Source organism: Ischnura elegans, chromosome 1, assembly GCF_921293095.1.
Source record: "Ischnura elegans chromosome 1, ioIscEleg1.1, whole genome shotgun sequence".
Taxonomy (NCBI): domain Eukaryota; kingdom Metazoa; phylum Arthropoda; class Insecta; order Odonata; family Coenagrionidae; genus Ischnura; species Ischnura elegans.
The window spans coordinates 28,424,420-28,443,182 of NC_060246.1; the positions used below are offsets into that span (position 1 = coordinate 28,424,420).

Here is an 18,763-nt window from a genome sequence, read left to right on the forward strand (position 1 = left end):
CTCGTGCATATCATCTAATTGTCGAAGTTATCAAGATATCTTCGGGCCCAGAAAGTCACTCTCCTAGCATTTGTCGTCTAGAAATGGAGAATTGACGCAGGTAGGCCAAAAAAGGTCAGTTGGTGAGACGAGTTACGGATGAAACACGCTTCAATTGTTTTCGTGTGATTTGATATTTTCCTTAGAAGACAATGATTTTTGGTCCGTGTGATTTTGGATACGAAAAAAACAACAGAGGCACGGGCTGACATAGGGCCGAGGGTGGTTTTCTGAAATCTGCGATGTAGTTACTTTTGACGTGGTTATTATCCTACGGCGCTGAGATTCCTCCGATGATTGTTCAATCTCTTGGGAAGAGTCACACTATGTGCCAGTCGTATTTTGCCTTTTTTATTTTCTGGCTGAAAATCCTGGCCACGGCTGAAATTCTACTCGCAACCTATGCGAGAGCTTTCAAACAAAACGGTTCATGAGTAGGACAAGAATCGCATGTGACAACGCATTCGAAGAGAGAATCGGAACTCTTTCCACCCTGATGCATTCACTGAAGCTATAATTTAAAATTTTGGATCCAGATCCGATGTCTTCCGCGACTTTGGATCCGACGAAGGGCAAAATCCACGGATATTTGGATCCGAGGTATCCGATCCGACCATCCCTAAAAATAACAATAGCCACGGTGGCTAAACAATAATGTAGCGTTCATTGCGTCCATACATACTAGAGCAGCCTGGCTGGTGCGCGGTGGCGGCCGAACGCAACCTGTCGAGTCCGCCCGGAGGCCGCGGCGGCTTATGCCAAGCAAGTATCAACTTCCTCAAGGGTTGCATTGATGAAACCTGGCTATACGAACGCGAATGTGCCTAATTTTTTTATTATTGACGCATACGCGTGTTAGTTTAAAAAGGCTACAAATATTTAAAAAAAACCCGCTCTCAGCACCTATTTATAAGAAACTTTTTCCACAGGAAAACTCGCTCTCGGCACGTTTTTATTATCATCAGACTTCAAATATCATTCGAAAATAAAAAAATATATTTCGTAGATCTATTATATATATTATAAATAGATCTCTTATACTTTAAAATTGGTGGTCCAGATGAATTCTCCGAATGTGACTCATAATCACAATAATTTGATTTGCCGGTTAATAAAAGAACGGAAAACGCTTGCATTGCTTCCCGATCGCGAGGTTTCCAATTTTTTTTCTCTGAGAGTTGCTCATGAACACGCGCCATTTCAGGGTTCGTCGGTTTGTCGCTCTTGCCGACATTTTCATGTTTCCGAGGCCGCTTAGGTATGTTCGTCGCAGCACCCGCGTGCCACGCGTATCCTCCACGCGGGCAAGGCTGGCACCGCGGCCGGGTAGGTGTGTGGCAGCCTTTATGCCCCAAACTTATAGTCTATGCTTAAAGCATTTATCTTCCTGGAATCGATGGAATCGACTTTAGGCGATCTATTCTCGATTCCGATTTCGTGCCCGAGAATCGGTGGAATCGAGAATCGACATTTGGAATCCACTCATCCCTTGTATTGAGTTTTAGGTGAGTACCCTCCCGTACAGAAATTTTTACTACGCCCTTAGCAATGGTAAGTCATTTGCATTGAGGTGAAAAGACCCATTACTACTATCGAGACAATAAAAAGGTAGAACGCCAAACTTTAAGCATTAGTGTGAAATTCTGCCAAAGCTCCATAGGGTCGTGTCATATGTTGTTCTACTCATTTTTTATTCGACTGAAACAATGAAACAATGAAAATTGTTAAAATGTAAACGTTTAGCTTATACACCAATGTCTCGTATAGCGCAATTTCGATTAGCGCAATTTGGATAAAGCGCAAATTCGTTCCTCGGGGAAACATTGCAACGCAGTGTAGCCTAATCAAAAATCTTAAACGCTCTCGTGATAAAACGTGAACTTGCGCTAAGTACACACGAAATTTCTATCATTTTACGCATATTAATATAATTGCTTGCCTCAAATCTTCTTTTTTGTTTATATATTAATCGAAATCCATTGCTGTGCAATGGCCAAAAGAATTACTCGTCATTGGGTCCAGATAGCCGGCCTACGGAAGTAATTTATCTCGTCTCCTTAACAGAAGACTTAATTTAGATCATTAATTAAGCGTGGGGCTAGTGGAAATGAGTTTTTTTTAAGCAATACTGGTTGAGACGTAATTTTTGCCATCATAGGTTATCGGGCGATTGACTTCCAGGTGGAGGGTCTACGCTAAAGCCTTCAAGGTCATCGGTATTCACGGGGGAGAAATGGAGCGGTGGCCGAGTTGTGCATGAAGAGCACCAACATATAAAGAGGGTCCCATATAGAGTCTCAAACACAATAGCTTCGGTCCCTCCCCGCAGTCGTAGGCCCTCTGCGTCTCAAGAACACATTTCAGCAGTAGAAGGTGATTTCGATAGAGCCATGCAGAGTGAAAACCAAGAGAAAATGGCAATAAATAGGAATGCGGGTAGAAAAATCAAGAGTTTATCAAGAAAAACCATAAACCTAGAAGAGAAATTGATATAGGTCAATTGCTTTGAAAATGGAGAACGTCAAATCGATATTGGGCGGAAGTTTAAACGCACGAAGCCTTATTCTGAATAAAGACGAAGTTAAAACATCAGTGACCTCAGCCGCACCAACTTCAACCAAGCGGTCTACACATATGGAAAGTTCATAGTGAATCAGTACAAAAAGACGAGAGTGGTAATCGCTCCGAGACATTTGGTGAAAGCTCCGGTTGGTTCCAGAATTTAAACGGCAAGAGGTATTTTCAGTACGGCGATATCAGGTGAATCTGCAAGTGTTGATAGTGCAGTCACGACAACATTTTCTGATGAACTCCAAGCTGTGATTGAAAGTGGCTCCTTTCCCCCTCAACTAGTTTTTAGTGTTGACGAGACGATATTCTATTGGAAAAGAATGCTTTCTCGTTCATTCATTTTCAGGGATGGAAAACCTGGGAAGGCTTTAAGACATTTAAAGACTGTTTCACGTAGCCGCTAATGACTCGGAGGACTTCAAATTAAAATGATTTATCATTCATAAACTCCGCTAGCTATGAAATGGCATTCAAAGTAGCGTTTGCCTGTCACTTCGATGAGCGACAAAAGGGCCTGGGTGACACAATAGTTGTTTTTAGACTGGTTTGAAAAATCGTCCACTGCCGGCAATGCATTACGAACCCCTGAGATAGCAGATGTTAGCCCACCCGCACGACAGGAGGGAATTTCAAAAGCACGTAAGAATTTTTTTTAACGTGAATAAAAGTCTTCAAATGCGTGAATACTATCTTTAAAGATGTTTTAAACTATAAAAAATTATATAAATAATGTTTTCTAAGGCTATTTATGGGAATATATATGTTTTAGAGGAAATTCAATACCCAAGACCTATGCTACCAGGAATGCATCCCTATCTTCCCAATGTTAAAACGCTCTTGTATAACGCAAATTCGTATAGCGTAAAGACCCCAAGGAATGCATCCCTTGTGCTATACGAGACATGGGTGTACAGTCAAAAGAGTGAAGAAGAACATGCGAAAAACTATGAAAACGGTGAAATGTTGTCTTCTTCATCTTTTCACGGGCAAAATATTTGATTGCTTTACATATTTCATTGTATATTTTATAGAGAGAACGACATCTTCACATTACAAATAGCTTTTAAAAATTAAATTTCACCCATTCTTTGATTTTTTAAAAGGAAATTAAAGGTAAATTTCCGATATGTACAAAAGTACATGAATATCGAAGTTACATATCGATGGCTAAGTTCTAACAACACGTATTGCAAAAATAGCAACTTTTCAGGAGAGCAAAAAAAAACAATTTTTTCTAATTATACGCTAAAATTAAAAACAAAAAATTCATAAAACTGAAAAAGAAGCATACATTTCCCAATAAAGAGTTGTTTTTTGCTTGAAATTTATTTTTTAATGTTATTTCAGTTTGTTTAAGATACCTGTGACAAACCTGCCAAATTTTGAGATACGTGTTGTTAAAACTTAGCCGTCGATATGCTATGTGAAAAAAATATTTCCAAACTTTTCTCCTAAGGAAATGTTTATATTGTTCCTCTTACTTAATATATATACATATCTGTCACATTATGACAATGCTCTAAAGGTGGTTTTTTAGGGAGTGCATAGGTCAATAATATTTCCTTGCGGGTAGTCCAGGAGGTGCAGAGGTTAAATTTTAAAAATTCAGTAAATGCAGAAGTCAAAGAAACATACCATGCCAATACTCAAAAAGAGAATGACGGGTTGCGTGAAGTGTTGATGAGAGGAAAACAAAATAAAATGTACAATAAGCACAGGGGAATTCATGAAACCCACTAGTCAGTGGCTGCAGTGACACCTTTTTGGTGTCGGTATGGCTACTGTCGGTGCCACACACATCGGGCTCATACAGAATCACACGACTGCTTACCAGGAGTCCATGTGACGTCCCACCTGACAAACGGGTGCCGCACCGACCAGTTTGGAGATTCAGAATATGTCCCATGGTCAGTTCTCCCAAAAATGTGACTTAAGACAACCTCCCTCCCCACAATTAGCAATCTATCCCCCCCCAAGGCCAAGATGCCATCACACCATGCACTCCTCACTCTTGCCACATCCTTGGGAAGGGGCAGACACACACTCTTCCCCAATGATGGTTGCCAAGCCAACCAAAAAACTGGTTTTAGAGATAAGCGCTTCAAAATGTAATTGGATATTAATAAGGCAAAGAAAATGGCCACCATGTATTCTGCTCAGTTTTTGGAAGGCAGTCAGGAAATGCTGATAGTCGCCTTCCCACCTCCTAATGCTATGACGCCGTGCTGCATCTAGGTTGCCTAAATACTCAGGCGTTCAAAGCATGCAGAAAACTGGTGGCCTAACAGTATACGATTAGGCAAAATGTACAAAAGTTAGCCTGAAACTTGGCAAAATTTACTACGAATGACGATAGAATGAGGCATTTTATTATTTTTGATCCTTGAAATTTTTTCGGCCTAATTTTGAGTCGGTTTCACAATTAAAATTTACAGTGGAACAAGCTATCTCAAAATATCTATTCTTCCTATTGTCCTGCACACAACACCAACTTTAAAAAAAAACATACCCTGTAATATACCTACATGGTCCCCCAACAAGTTACAATGAGATAAAAATTAGAGCTAAATGCAAAGACTTACATCTGTCCATTTGTAGCAGCATAAATTGCTTGATCAGCAGAACCTTCTACATACTGCACATACGTTGAGTGTACACCCTGGGGTACTCCCTCTGACCCAACGGCATCCCCTTCAGACACTGAAATTCAGAGAAAAATACTCATGACAAACAAATATACATGAATGCAGCTTCACAGCGGGCTACTTATTCATGAAGACGACAAAATCAGAGTAAATTATTATAAAAGTCTCATGCACCAATACCATGAAAAATAACTGTAACAAAATGTTGAGAGAAAATATGGAAGTATAAAAAGCATGAATTGTCAATATTTAGTGCATAAATCTTAAAAAAAAATAACATTAATGGGAAAACCTGTTACTCACTCAATTTGCTTCAACCATATGACTAATTAAGGCTTTGACATTACCATGGCCATTTTGAAATTCACTCTATGGTTGTGGATTTTGAATAAGAGATACATTTTCTGTTCTTAATGTGATCCTAAATTACACTGATGAAATTCAACACTAAAATTGTTATAAATACTCCAAATAGGTTTTTCCACCAGGTCCTTACTACACTTTTAATGATGTTTCTAAGTAGGTGCTAATTATTCGTCAACAGAACATGAACCAAGCCCTGAACCATTATGCCCAGATTAAAAGAAATGGCTAACACATACACACAATGAAGTGGAGGCAAATATGTAGAGTAACCTAGTGCCAAGCCTTCTTCAAAGCTTCAAAATCTTTTGTCAGTTTACTAGTTACACTTCACTGATCAACTGCTCACGAGACTCAAAGAAGTTTCTTTGTATCAGATATAATCAAGTTGAAATGATCACTTTAAAAAATGTATTACTGAATGTGAAACGAGCCACAACATAAAAACTTTGCTACCTCAAACTGTACAATCAATAGTACAATAAATGTTATCCACTAGAAAAAACACAAAATACTTTCAGTACTTCTGCTCGAAATAGCAACTACTGTTTTTCTGATATCCAATAGCCTGTTTTCATGGTGAAATACCCAAAAAATTAACACCAATAAGTAAAGTTATTAAAAACCTGAAATAACTGAATCAAGTATGCATAGTTCTAGGTTATCATTCTTACTAAAATTAGCAAGCCACAAACCTGTAAAACTGTACCAAATATAAATTATAACACCTACCAGGCCTTAAGCCTTGATGGTGAGACTGAAGGCAAGAATACTGCCTATCCGATGGTTGACCTGCAACATGTGGGGAGGCCCACCTTGAAGCTAGAAGTCTTGAACCTCCTGCACCCCACGACACATTATTACGCAAGCCCCACACTAAAGGATTCATAGCCATTCTTCAGCACCACAGTTCACTTTGCACAAATGAAGATGAAAATCCACAGCAAAATCCAAGGTTCCAATCCACTATTATATAGCATTAACATCCACTCATTCATTCCATTTTAAACCGGCACCCAAATAGGAAGCACGATCTCATCAATTGAGCAAATGCCGCAAGAGCTAGTGTGCTTAACAGCAAAATCCTAGAACAGGAGAACACTTCTGGAAGATATCTTCTGAGGAGACGCAACTAATCGATAATTCATTCAGCCTCTTCCATTTCAAAATTGAATTTTTTTGCATGAGAAAAGAACCTCTCTTGAGCACTCCTCCACCTGTTCCTTAATCTCCTGGGAAAGCCCTCACCCCCTTCCCAATCTCATCAAGAAGAGACTCCCCAATCACACTCAAAGCAGACAAATAGCGGCTTAAGAGAAGGCAGGCAGTGGGGGGAAGTGAAGATGGTTGAATTCTAAGCCCCATTTCACGAGAGCTAAAATCCTTTTCAAGAACCCAGCACAATGCAGGCAAGCAAGGGCCCCTCACAACTTTATGGATGAATATCTCCCTAATGCCTCAATAATTGCGGGGCATAAAAACCACAAGGCACCCTTGAGACAGCTTAATACATCAATACAACGACTACATATACATGCCAAAAGAAATTTTGTAAGACAAAAAATAAGGCTTTTAAACATTTAAATAATTTCTATTTAAAGCTTGTAACAAGCTACAAAGAGATCACCATTTACTTTGATGAAATTTTTGCATTATTTCTATCGTACAGGAGAAAGCGTAAGAAAAGAAAGGAGTATTCAAGCCATGAAAAGGATAGAGCTACTTGAAAACAGAGCCTCTAACAGAAACAATTCCGCAGTAAAAGAACTAAAATATCAAGAAAGGAAAAAAAAACCTAGTGCAGAAATTAACCAAGCAAATTCAAGAACCAAGGACAAAATAAAACAATAAAATTTGAATCAGAATCAGGAATTGTTGTCTTTATAGCTTGGATATTCACATCAATGTAAAAAAATAGGTTAATACATTAAGTGCACCACAAGATCTCAATTATTAGATTACTCAAATTTTATAAATAATTGATTGATAATTTTTTACTGTTAACACTAAGTTTTATACCAAATATCAATTTCTGTTTCATATTTGGATTTAAAAAATGTAGACAAATTGCCAATTTCATCTAGATTTACCCATAATTTTGAAGATCAATTCCTTTCAAATATCACCACTACATATTTGAATACTCACACTTTCTTCATACTACTTATTGCACCATGGCATTGCATCTAGGCTTTAATCATGCCTCAAAATTTAGTGACTTTTCCTGATTTTTCAGTGACAAATTCAGAAATTTTACTGACTTTACATGAGTTTCTATTTATTGTTCACACTAAGTACCCTCTATTAGAAAATAAGGGGGAAGACTCTATGGCTGTTATAAAGGCAAAATAAGACCACGAAAAATATAATTTTTGACCGGATGGCTTGAGGTATAACATCCTTGTCTCCATGTGTACCACATTGGCCTGATTCGTAGGTGTTCACTTAATTGTTATGGGTGTTCTTCTGCAGAGTAATACAGTGGAACCTCGATAAAACGACACCCCACGGTGCACCAATAAACGCTCGCTATAGCGAATTGTCGCTTTACCGGAGGTGGTGCAAATAATAGCCAATACACCTCATATTACTCCTTTATTTTTATTTTCTCGTTTGGACGTGTTTGGTGTTTTTTTGGCCACGGTGTGTTCCATCAAATGCTTTCTATTCATGCAACTCATGGACGTACGGGTATGCTGACGACTGCTTTCTGCCGCCCGAGGAACAAAAGAAGATCAAGCATTCGCGAATGCTACTGCCACAATATTTTCACCAAAATTAACTACTTCTTTATCGAACGACAGTTTACCACATAAATTTGAGACTGAGCACTCCATTAACTTCATTTCTAAGAGATCGCTAGCGATTACAGAGATTAAGGAGTCTTGGTGTAAGTTTTTCCGGCGGTGAAACCCTCGCTATGGCGAGAGCCAACACCAAAAGGGCCTCGTAAAAACGAAATTTTAAACATGCTTATTATAGGATCAATTGACGGTGCATCGGCTATCTCTCGTAATAGCGGGGGGTCTCGCTATAGCCCGTACTCGCTTTAACGAGGTTCTACTGTATTTAATAGATATAAATCGAGAACATTGTCAAGGGCATAATCAAAAATCATACAGCTGAACAACATCATTTTTAATGTCTAAGGTTTCAGTTTCAGTTATTATCAAGAGAAATAATGTTTTACTTGAAAAGGAAGTCGGTGATAGTAGACGTTATAGGTACTTTTTCTTGATGTCACACTTTCAATTCACTTGCCCTCAAGGGCATCGATAGGATAAATAGAATTAAATCTGGCAATGAAGGTGTACGTAAGAATTTAAACATGATGATGAAAATTAATCACCCTGTGAAAGTATCTCTTTCATATCATATTACATCCACGCCTCACAAATATTCTACATTAAGGAAGTAGTGAGTTGTAGGTGAGTTTTGCAAGATGAGTCATATGTCAAATTAAATTAAAATTAAGGATGATTGAATTGGATACATCAGGTCCAAATTCATTGAAAAAACATCAGATCTGAATCAAAAATTCTAAAATTAGTAGAAAAAGTGCCCTTCACAAAGGAGTACAAACATTAAGATTATGGATTCTCTCTCCACATGTGCTGATGCCTTAAATGGCTTGTCCTTTATATTTATTTTATGTAAACATAGTTGGCAAAAACATACTACATATTCCCAATAATAAGCTACTCTGACATTTTTAACACCTTTAGCTTTTTTAAATTAACATCAACAACTCATGAATTACACAGCAATTCTAATCTGATTGTTTGTCTAAGATTGCATTAGCTGATAACTTAAGCGAACAAGTGTTTCCAAAGACTTGTTTATAATGGAATATTCAGTTGTTTCAGTGAGGTTCAGGCCAAATGTACAGGATTGGACTGCTACACTGCAATTTTCAGCCTTAATAAATGTTGAAATGTATCTCTTCCCTTGACCCTTTGAAATAGTATTAGGTTATGACCCATAAAAACTTCTAATATTAACGTAACCGTGGGCAAGAACTTCATATCTACAATTATAAATATGTACTAGTTTAATAAAGTTTCCTTGAACAGTAGTTTCAACAATACCACCTAATCAAACATGATCATTGAAATGAGAGTATCTAGAGATATTCATTTTGGCCGCGCAGGTTACACGGTACGTACGTCTAATGCCTGTTGTTAGCTCTGAAGGACCCACAGTGATGGCTTGTTCCAAATATTTATCGTTTCATGCAAATTTCATGTGATACAGTCATTTTATTTGCATTTCAAAATAACTTTGCACTTCTGTTAATGTGTGAGAAGCTATTCTAAAAAGTTAACAAGTACTTACAAAAGTCAATATTTGTTATCAGTATGCTGCCTAATCCGTGGGCCATATTAATAGGCCAATTAAGTAGATCTGGGGATTGCTTTAATGCTGGCAACTTGTCCAAGCCAAGCCAATGGTGCCTTGTCCTCTCTTATGCCATATTATAGCATTCACACTCAGGCCATGGAGCTCACAACATCCACTTATCCAAGTTGGATATTAATCCTTGTTTTCAAATTTTTACTTCTTGAAGTTAGATTATTAGCCTTCTACCCACAACTCTCGCAAGTTAGAGACCAACACCCAGGCTAGTGCAAACTCAAGAACCTAGGGCAGGTGTGAAAGCATTCACATGTATTGCCTAGTAACATTTCCATACATCAAATCTATCAATTTTTCAACTCCTTGCCCACCAGTGGAAGCACCAAACCAATGCCTGCTTTAAATTGATATATTTTTTAAGTCCCATTGAATGTTAATAATTTCTTTACTCTATACATCACCCCTGAGTGTGCTATGAAGCACTTCAAGTTTACTAAATCTAAATTCCTAAAGTACACCCAAATTTCAATAATGTTCGTTCACAAGGCTACATATCCAGTAACATAAATCCAAATAAAACACAAGCATTAATTTTTGGTAATAAAAGACTTCTAAATGCATTTTCTAACAACAGCCTTCTAAGTTAATGAGCCACTTCCACCATAGTTCCATTTACTATGAGTGTACTCCTGGAAATATCCTTTCCTGTGATCCATCACAAGATAAGCATGTGCTTGATGCATGAAATAAAGGGAATAAGGCTCTTTATTAATTGAATCTGCAAAAGAATAATCTTTCTATATCTACTATAATTATGCTTATTAGCTGTATTATCTTCCCCATTACTGATTACTGTATATTAGTTTTACAGTGACTTACCAAGTGTAATTGAAAAGTGTTTGCAATACCTAATTAGCTCCTACATAAGATTCGTTTTTGACGTACGTAAAGATGAAAATTTGATCGAGTTTTACATTGATTTGAATTGGTAACCTCTCCATTCATTGAGGTATTACTTCCTGGGATCATTTTCTTTCTCCATGCATCAAAACCAGACTCCTGCAAACCTGTGCAAACTATTCATCCCCTGCAAGAGAGGTGCTGAATGTCTACCCAATCTAATTCTGACCCCCTTACAAATTCCTCAAGCCCCCATCAATATATACATTTTACTCATTCAAACACTTATAGATTCACTTAACGCTTCTAGATTCTAGAATCCCTACCCATAAACATCAAATCATCACAATCCCCTCAATCTTTTAAAGAAACATTTAGTATTATTTGAAGACCTGCATTTAAGTTTGATTACAATTTTTCTTGTTTGGCATTGTCAAAACATTCTATTCTTATCAGTGCTCGTTAGGATTTCTTTTGACCTTAAAATTTATAGTTTATATACAAGTGATACAGAATATTTAGTTGTGATGCCATCATTTCATTCTTGTGAGCGTTCATTATGATTTCTTTATAACTTAATAAATTATATTTTTTGTATCACTGATATTGAATATTTGTAAAATGATTTTAGCAAAACACAGCACATAAAGTATTTTCTTTGTTCATACAGGTTACCCTTTAACATTAATAAACATTCATTCATTCACATGAAGCTACACTGACTTCAATGGGGTGGATCCTTAATAAATCCCAGGTAATTATTCAGTTGCATTGTGCCTATTTATTAATGAGAACGGTTTGGTGCATTGTATACTGGGTACTTGACATGAGGTAACTAGAAAAATACACTCCTTACTGCTATATTGAGCTATTTCTGCTGCCATCAGTAAAATGGTTGACCCCTTTTACTTAGCATTACTCTGAAGATGATCGAATGCCTTGCATGACCGAATGTAGTAGGTGGTAGGGACTTAAAGGCCTAGTTGTATTCATATTTATGTGGTGAGTTCAATAAGTAATGCAACACAATTATTTTCACTGGTAATTTTGGTAGAAAAAACTTGGCATTTCTTGTGGAACATTTTCTAACAATCCTGCTTTGCCTCATACAATTGCACTGACTTCCAATAGGGGACCACGCTATACAGAGCTGTTAAAATGGCGTCCGTAACCAAGGTGCATTCTAAACAACGGCCAGTGATTGAGTTTCTTTTGGCGGAAAACCAGGATACCTCACATATTCATAGGTGCTTGCAGTATGCCTACAGGTATCTGGCAGTGGACGAAAGCTGAGTCGTTGGGCAATGCGTGTTTCATTATCGCCGCTACGGGGATTCCGCTCTTTTAGGTGACCTTGATCACCATTAATTAGGGTTCAGCACTTGATGACTTGACCATCTCAAAAGAAGTCAGTATAACCTCTTGAGTCATCTGGTGTAAGGAAATAAAAAAGCATTTGCATCCACCTCCTAAGAGACTCAATTATCTGAAGGCTGACAAACTTCTTCTGTTGGCAAAATGCTGCCTCAGCAGGTAGCAGTTTTATAAAATTTAAAAATCCTGTATTGATCATCCAACGTATTCTGAGCATAGCATTACCTAAATTGTATCATTCTTACTGGCAGACTTTTTTCCGTGGAGGAAGACACACCAGTGCCGGAGATAACTATATTTTCATAATTGCTTCATAACTTCCGAAGTACACGAATTTTAGCTTTGCAACTTTGTAAGCCCATTAAAAATATCATAACTCTTAATATTTAAAGAGGGAGTTGTATTGTATGAAATGGTAATTACTGCACATGTAAAACAGTGATAGCTTCGACCACAAAGTCAAGTTATGTGGTAAAGAAGTAAAGTTTTAGATTCATACTCGCCCGATATCAAACATTTTTGGCCATTAACTGTCCTATAATATACCATATGACTCACCTTAAATAACTATATTATCTGGTGCCTTTATGTACCAATATGCATTAGAACAATATTTTCGGGACACTTCTGTATTATTGTTCGATTGATTCAGGAAAGTACATTTAAATTGAACCTATATAATTTGAAGTCAATTTTTTTAAGTCCTTTCAATTTTGAATAAACAAGTTTATGTGGCAATATGATTCTATTTGTAAAACTCCTTACAAAAGACTTCTACCTAATGCAACTCCGACTGAAATTCTTAAATGATGCACTATGGAGACATCCATTTCCAAATCCCAAGAAAACTTGGTGCCATCAAAATTGGCTCTCAGGGAACACTAACAATATAATTTAATAAGAGAGATTTGCACTGACAGTACTACAATGATAGATTCATTGGAAAAAATTCAAGTTTTTTTTTATGAAACTGAGGGATTATTTTCACCCATCATGGCATACATTAACCCTCGAGCAATCTTCGAAAACCAAGGATTTCAACATTGTAGGTACATTCTGGTATAGAATGGGCTCATGTGTTACTATGTACTTTGACTGTCTATAGTGGGAGTTTTCAAAGCTCAGAGTATTGTAGCTAATTAATTTTTAGATCGGCAAGAGGAACCGACACCTGTGGCGTACAAAGTACTCTGCACGACTGGCCATATACCTCGTGCTTTGCTTATCTTGAATGCTCTCATGTATTCTTACAATGTCATTTTCATTGCCTATTGCATGATTTTTTAAAGCACAAAGTACTGCAGCAAATTTTTTTTAGATCATTAAGAGGAACCCTACACCCGTGCTAAATAAATTACACCGCACAACGGCCATGTACCACCTATACCACCTGTGTACCTTTATATCTGTATCATCTATAAATGTACAAGCTTGAACTAATTTCTACAGCTAAAGATAAATTTTAGCAAAAATCGAGTGTTATCATATAAATGCATACATCGTGGACTAAGTATGCCACGCACTTGGTCGTGTAAAAATATCATGTGCGCCAGCTTGAGGGTTAAGTTTTAAAGGAAAGATACTCCACAGAAGATGAATAAGCACAATGCCATTTTTCATTCAAAATTTTTAATGAATAAGTTCAGAGCACCTTTTCATTAAAAATTTTTAAAAGAAGAGTCAAAACTATTTTATTTCTCCAGAATCTTACATCATGGTCACTACATATGCCTTTGACGACTACCTCAAACATTTTTATATTCTTCATCTCAGAATACTGACCACATCAAACAAAAAATAATGATAAATTTCATCATTTTCCTTTGAATAGCCTGAACCCTACAATCAGCCCTATCAAGTTCTCTTAGGTATATAAATGAGTCCAAAATGGAACTGAACAATGGACACGAACTATATCTTTCATGTCCATATTAAGTTACACTGGAGACAAGGGCTAGGATCTAAAAACTAAGCAGCTAAGCGCATATAATGGAAGAATATATTCTAACATGCAAACCATTCCAAGAAAAACTTTGGTCACAACAAGAGAAATATGAATCATTCCATATCAAGTGAACCGCAAAAATGGCTAAATGCAACCCACCAACTTAGATTTTCATGAAATATGGTACACATGATTAGTTTACATATTTAATGATTGGTTTGAAATTTCAGGCCTTGATCTTAAGCTGTTCCAGAACTAGAGCAAGTTGATTTCCAGCCAAACCTAATATATACAATGTAGCAGCAGTTGCTGTGAATTCAGCCACTACTTTAAAAATACTGAACTTGAAGTAGGAAAGGTATGAAACTTTCCATTCTACTGCAAATTTTCTGGTAGAATTAAAACACTACATCAGATTCATAACTATCACATTGTGAAGTGTCATTAAGCCTTAAAAAATGTAAATATTACTTCCTTTTAGAAGGCCACAGCTACAATTACAAATTACTAAGAACAATTACATATTATTGACAGTGTCTCCATATTATGGCTGGTATCATTGCAAAGGAATAAAATATCTTTTGCAATACGCTTAGAAAATCTTTGGGGAAATGACAACAGCACTATTAAACATAAAAAAAAAACAATTTTAAGGCATATTCACAAATTATTCCACTTTCAAACAAAGAAAAAGTTATTCAAAATGCGATCAAAAGTTACATGTGCAGGAATATAAGTGGAAGATAATTCATGGAAGTGATTATCTAAAAATAATTTACAGTAAAAAGAAGTAACAAATTACTCCAATTCTCACTTATCATTTTTTGGCACCCTAAAGAAATTTCATGTTGCCTGCCTGTCATTGTCCTTGGTTGTTCTATACCAAACACTAAGTAAACCTTGAAATGGGAATCAACAAATATCAACTCTAAGTGGCCAATAAAAAGATAATGTTGGACCTACTGGATACAAAGACCAAATTGTATCATCTCCCAGGAATGGCTTAAGATTGAGGCCAGAATTATAAAATCAGTCACTATACATAAACTAACCGTGGGTAATAAATTTCATGAAAGTCCAGCTAGTGGGTTGCTTACCATGGTGCGGTTGAAATGGATTGATCCAACTATGGTAAGTCCACATCAATTTCATTTTTATGCAGCAACACATACGAAAATGCTTGGCAATGCAATTCAATTCCAAATTAAGAAAGAGTAGATGATCTCAGCAGAAATTTGAGACTAGCATAGGTTTGGCAGGAGGATTGGTGCAAAATGAAGATAACAGCGACTAGACAGGAAAAGGGGATTTCTTACCTACAGCAGGGTTAACCGGAGTAAGGGATGTGTAAGACCGAGTGCTGTTGCCCTCTAGTGGTGAGCATGAAAGAAATTCCAGAAGTCATGAGGGAGAAGAGGTAAATAATACTTCACATCTTAGGGTGTAAAAACATGTGAGTATTCATAAGTGGAGTGAAAGTGAGGGAATAAATTTGAAGGAATTTCAAGTTTATACAATTGGTCACTCATGAACTTCTGAAAAAGCAATTTAAAAAAGAAGGTTGAACAGACAGAAAGAGGTACCACTAGAAGCTAATTTACTGATAAAACTGGAGATGATGTACTCTCACACTAGGTATTATTTAAACGTTTAAAAGACCAAAATTACTAAAATAGGAGGTTAAAGTGAAGATACAAAATATTATGGTCAACTATGAAACTCCAAACTAATGAAAATACACTGTTAATGTGACGGCATGCACAGATAAGTCTAAAATAGCAGACTACTCTTAAAAAATTTTATTCTAAACCCAAAGTAATTCACTACCTACATCATGAAAACCAATTTGTATTTTTACCATTGGATATAAGTGACAGAACATTTTCTACCAGACTAAGATTAGAAGCAATACAAAGAAAGGAACTTTGCAGACATAAAGGTAACATACCTTTGTGAAAAAACTTTTTTAAATCAACGAATAGATAGCAATTAAATGAAATTTCACCTGTGACAGTAATATAGTGGGGAGAGCCCACTAAAGTCGCCGTGGTGGCAGAACCAGCAACTACAGTGGGACCAGATGACCCAGAGGCTGACTGGCCTGGATCACCGGGGGTGGCGGGTGTTGATGGACCTCCAGTACCCCCAACCGAAACAACTCCAGGGGAGCGGTTACTCACGACAACCTGAGCAGTCACCTAGCACACAAGATTAAGATTTTGCATAAGTTATCAACACATGTTTTCCTACATCACATAAAAACACTTAAACACAAAGAGTGGACCTGATAAACATGAACCATTTACCAACAAACAAATACAAAAATATTGACACCAAATATCAAACAAAAGATTAAGTTCACTCAGCATATTTAAAGCTTTAGATATTTTCCAAGCATTATTAAATAGTCTAGCAAATAAACAAACCTGAGCATTTGCTGACCCTGAGCGAGAGGGAGAATCCCTTGTATTGCCCTCAGGACTTTCCGATCCACTTCCCCCGTCCACACTCCCGTTCTGCAGGTACACAGGAGACTAAACACACATGGACAGACACCAGAGAACATTCAATAGTGATGAGCATATTACAAAACACTGCAAATAAATAAACTACTGCTTCAAAAAATAAAATAAACATGAAAAAATAAGGCATGCTTATATCGATGCTACTGTACAATGAACTACATCAATAGTCAAGCATATCACAGAAAAAAACAACTTGCCACAAGAATGATGAATTACTTTAATTGACGCAACTATATTTTGAAGAAAAACTAGCACAATTATTTCCCTTTATATTTCTTTGGAAAGTGCTGCTAAATATTTGTATATAGCTCACATGCTAGTAAAAAGAAATGTTTTCACAAATGAAGGAAAGTAAAAGAGTTTTAGATCTCTTTCCAAACTACCACTTTGCGGGTATGACAGCATGAGTCTACAAAAGAATAATAACTCTGAAAAACAACCTGACATTAATCGCTATGCTATAAGTTTATAATTGGAAATGATTACAGAAAAACTCAAAAAATTAGAGAATGAGGCCTTAGTCTAATTCTAGAAAAAAATAGGCTAATCAATTAACTTCCTCCCAAATATTTTGCTTCATACAATGTATAAAATGAATACAGAAAATATAAACTAAAATAATTTAAAATAAAAAGAGAGTCAATTGATGCTGAATTGATTAAAGAACGATTAAAAAAAGGAAAATCTCATGAACGAACAATAAAACTAAAGATTAACTATTATCTTTCCATTTTTGGCTAAGGACGAATTCTCACTAAAGAATAATTTAGCCTGAAAGTATGAATGAAATTAATACCTTAATAAACCACTTCACGTCAATAACTAACACTTCATCAATGAATACTCCCTATGTTAATGGCCAATTCCACAAGTGTCTTCACATCGCTGAATTCACACAGATTTCTAAAGACGTGAATGTGACAAAGGGCTTTCAAAGAAAAGTGAGAGGGTGCGCATAAGCCTTCACGAAGACCTGATTCAGTTGATTTTTACGGAAAAACTAACAAAGTGACAGTAATAGATCGATTATTTGCATCCCAGAAGATAATCTAGAAGGAGGTATGACTACGACATCGTCACCGCACAGGGGGAGCCTACGGACTGCGATAGCGCTCACCGCCCGACGGCCGCGCGGCGCAAAAGCCGCTTACCTGCGCCTGCGCAGGCCCGGTGACGACGGTGACGGTGGCGGCCGAGGAGGAGCAGGGGCCGAGGGATGCCGCGCCGCCGCCGCTCCCGGCCGCCCCCGGCGCTGACACCTGCTGCTGCCTCGGCTGTTGCATCTCGGGAAGGAAGGCGGACGCCGTCTGTGCCGTCGTCATGGCAACAGCGCCGCCACGAGCTGCCCCTGTCGGGAGACAACACATGACAATGAGCTTATCAAGTGGATGACGAACTTGCGGTCAGCTAAACAAGGCTCCATGCGCTCAGCAAGGGAACGCTTTGGACAAGAAAAACTTCAACGGTATTTTGGCGTTTATCACTTAGGTAATACTCTCGAGTGAATTTACTTCATTCAAAATTGACACCTGAACTCAACCATGAGCGATTAAATTCAGAAAAAAATCAATGAGAAAGAAAAATTAAATACAGTAAGAGAAGAACACACATTTATACCTCTGAAAGTCAATAAAAAAAGAGAGACAAGATTTCAGAAATGTTTTGACACAACAACACGCAGAGACTGGGAAAGAGAATACAACAAAAATAGGAACTATTAAATCGGACAATCGAATTAATTTGTGACAATGACTCGTCCCACTCCTGTGTCCACTTGACACAAGTTATCCCTTGCCATTTACCCCAAACACTTGTATACGTACCACGCACACAACCACATTGGCACAAAAGAATTCCAGGATGAATTTAAGTCCAGAAACCTAACCATCACTATAATTAAAATTCGGTAGGCTATTATGAGCGGCAACCAACTCTATTTCTACTGGCATATGAAGTGAGCGCGATAAATGACCCCAGAGATGAAACAATCAGCGTTTCTATAACATTCAACAGGCTAGAAAACCTTTCCGACGTAATCCTGGTAA

The 18,763-nt window shown here is 37.3% G+C and overlaps 1 protein-coding gene across 7 annotated transcripts in view; it reads right to left on the minus strand.

The window, feature by feature from the left end:
* LOC124157690 (DNA-binding protein RFX2) overlaps window positions 1–18,763 on the minus strand; it is an 84,711-nt gene that overhangs the window by 27,072 nt on the left and 38,876 nt on the right. For 6 of the 7 annotated variants that reach the window (XM_046532687.1, XM_046532678.1, XM_046532652.1 and 3 more), the window contains exons 2-6: window positions 17,870–18,066; window positions 16,620–16,727; window positions 16,199–16,391; window positions 15,510–15,563; window positions 5,193–5,310 (exon numbers count right to left, since the gene is read on the minus strand). In XM_046532687.1, coding sequence (XP_046388643.1) covers window positions 5,193–5,310; window positions 15,510–15,563; window positions 16,199–16,391; window positions 16,620–16,727; window positions 17,870–18,066 — 670 coding nt within the window. The remainder of the gene's footprint in view (window positions 1–5,192; window positions 5,311–15,509; window positions 15,564–16,198; window positions 16,392–16,619; window positions 16,728–17,869; window positions 18,067–18,763) is intronic. The other variant, XM_046532643.1, reaches the window with a different exon arrangement.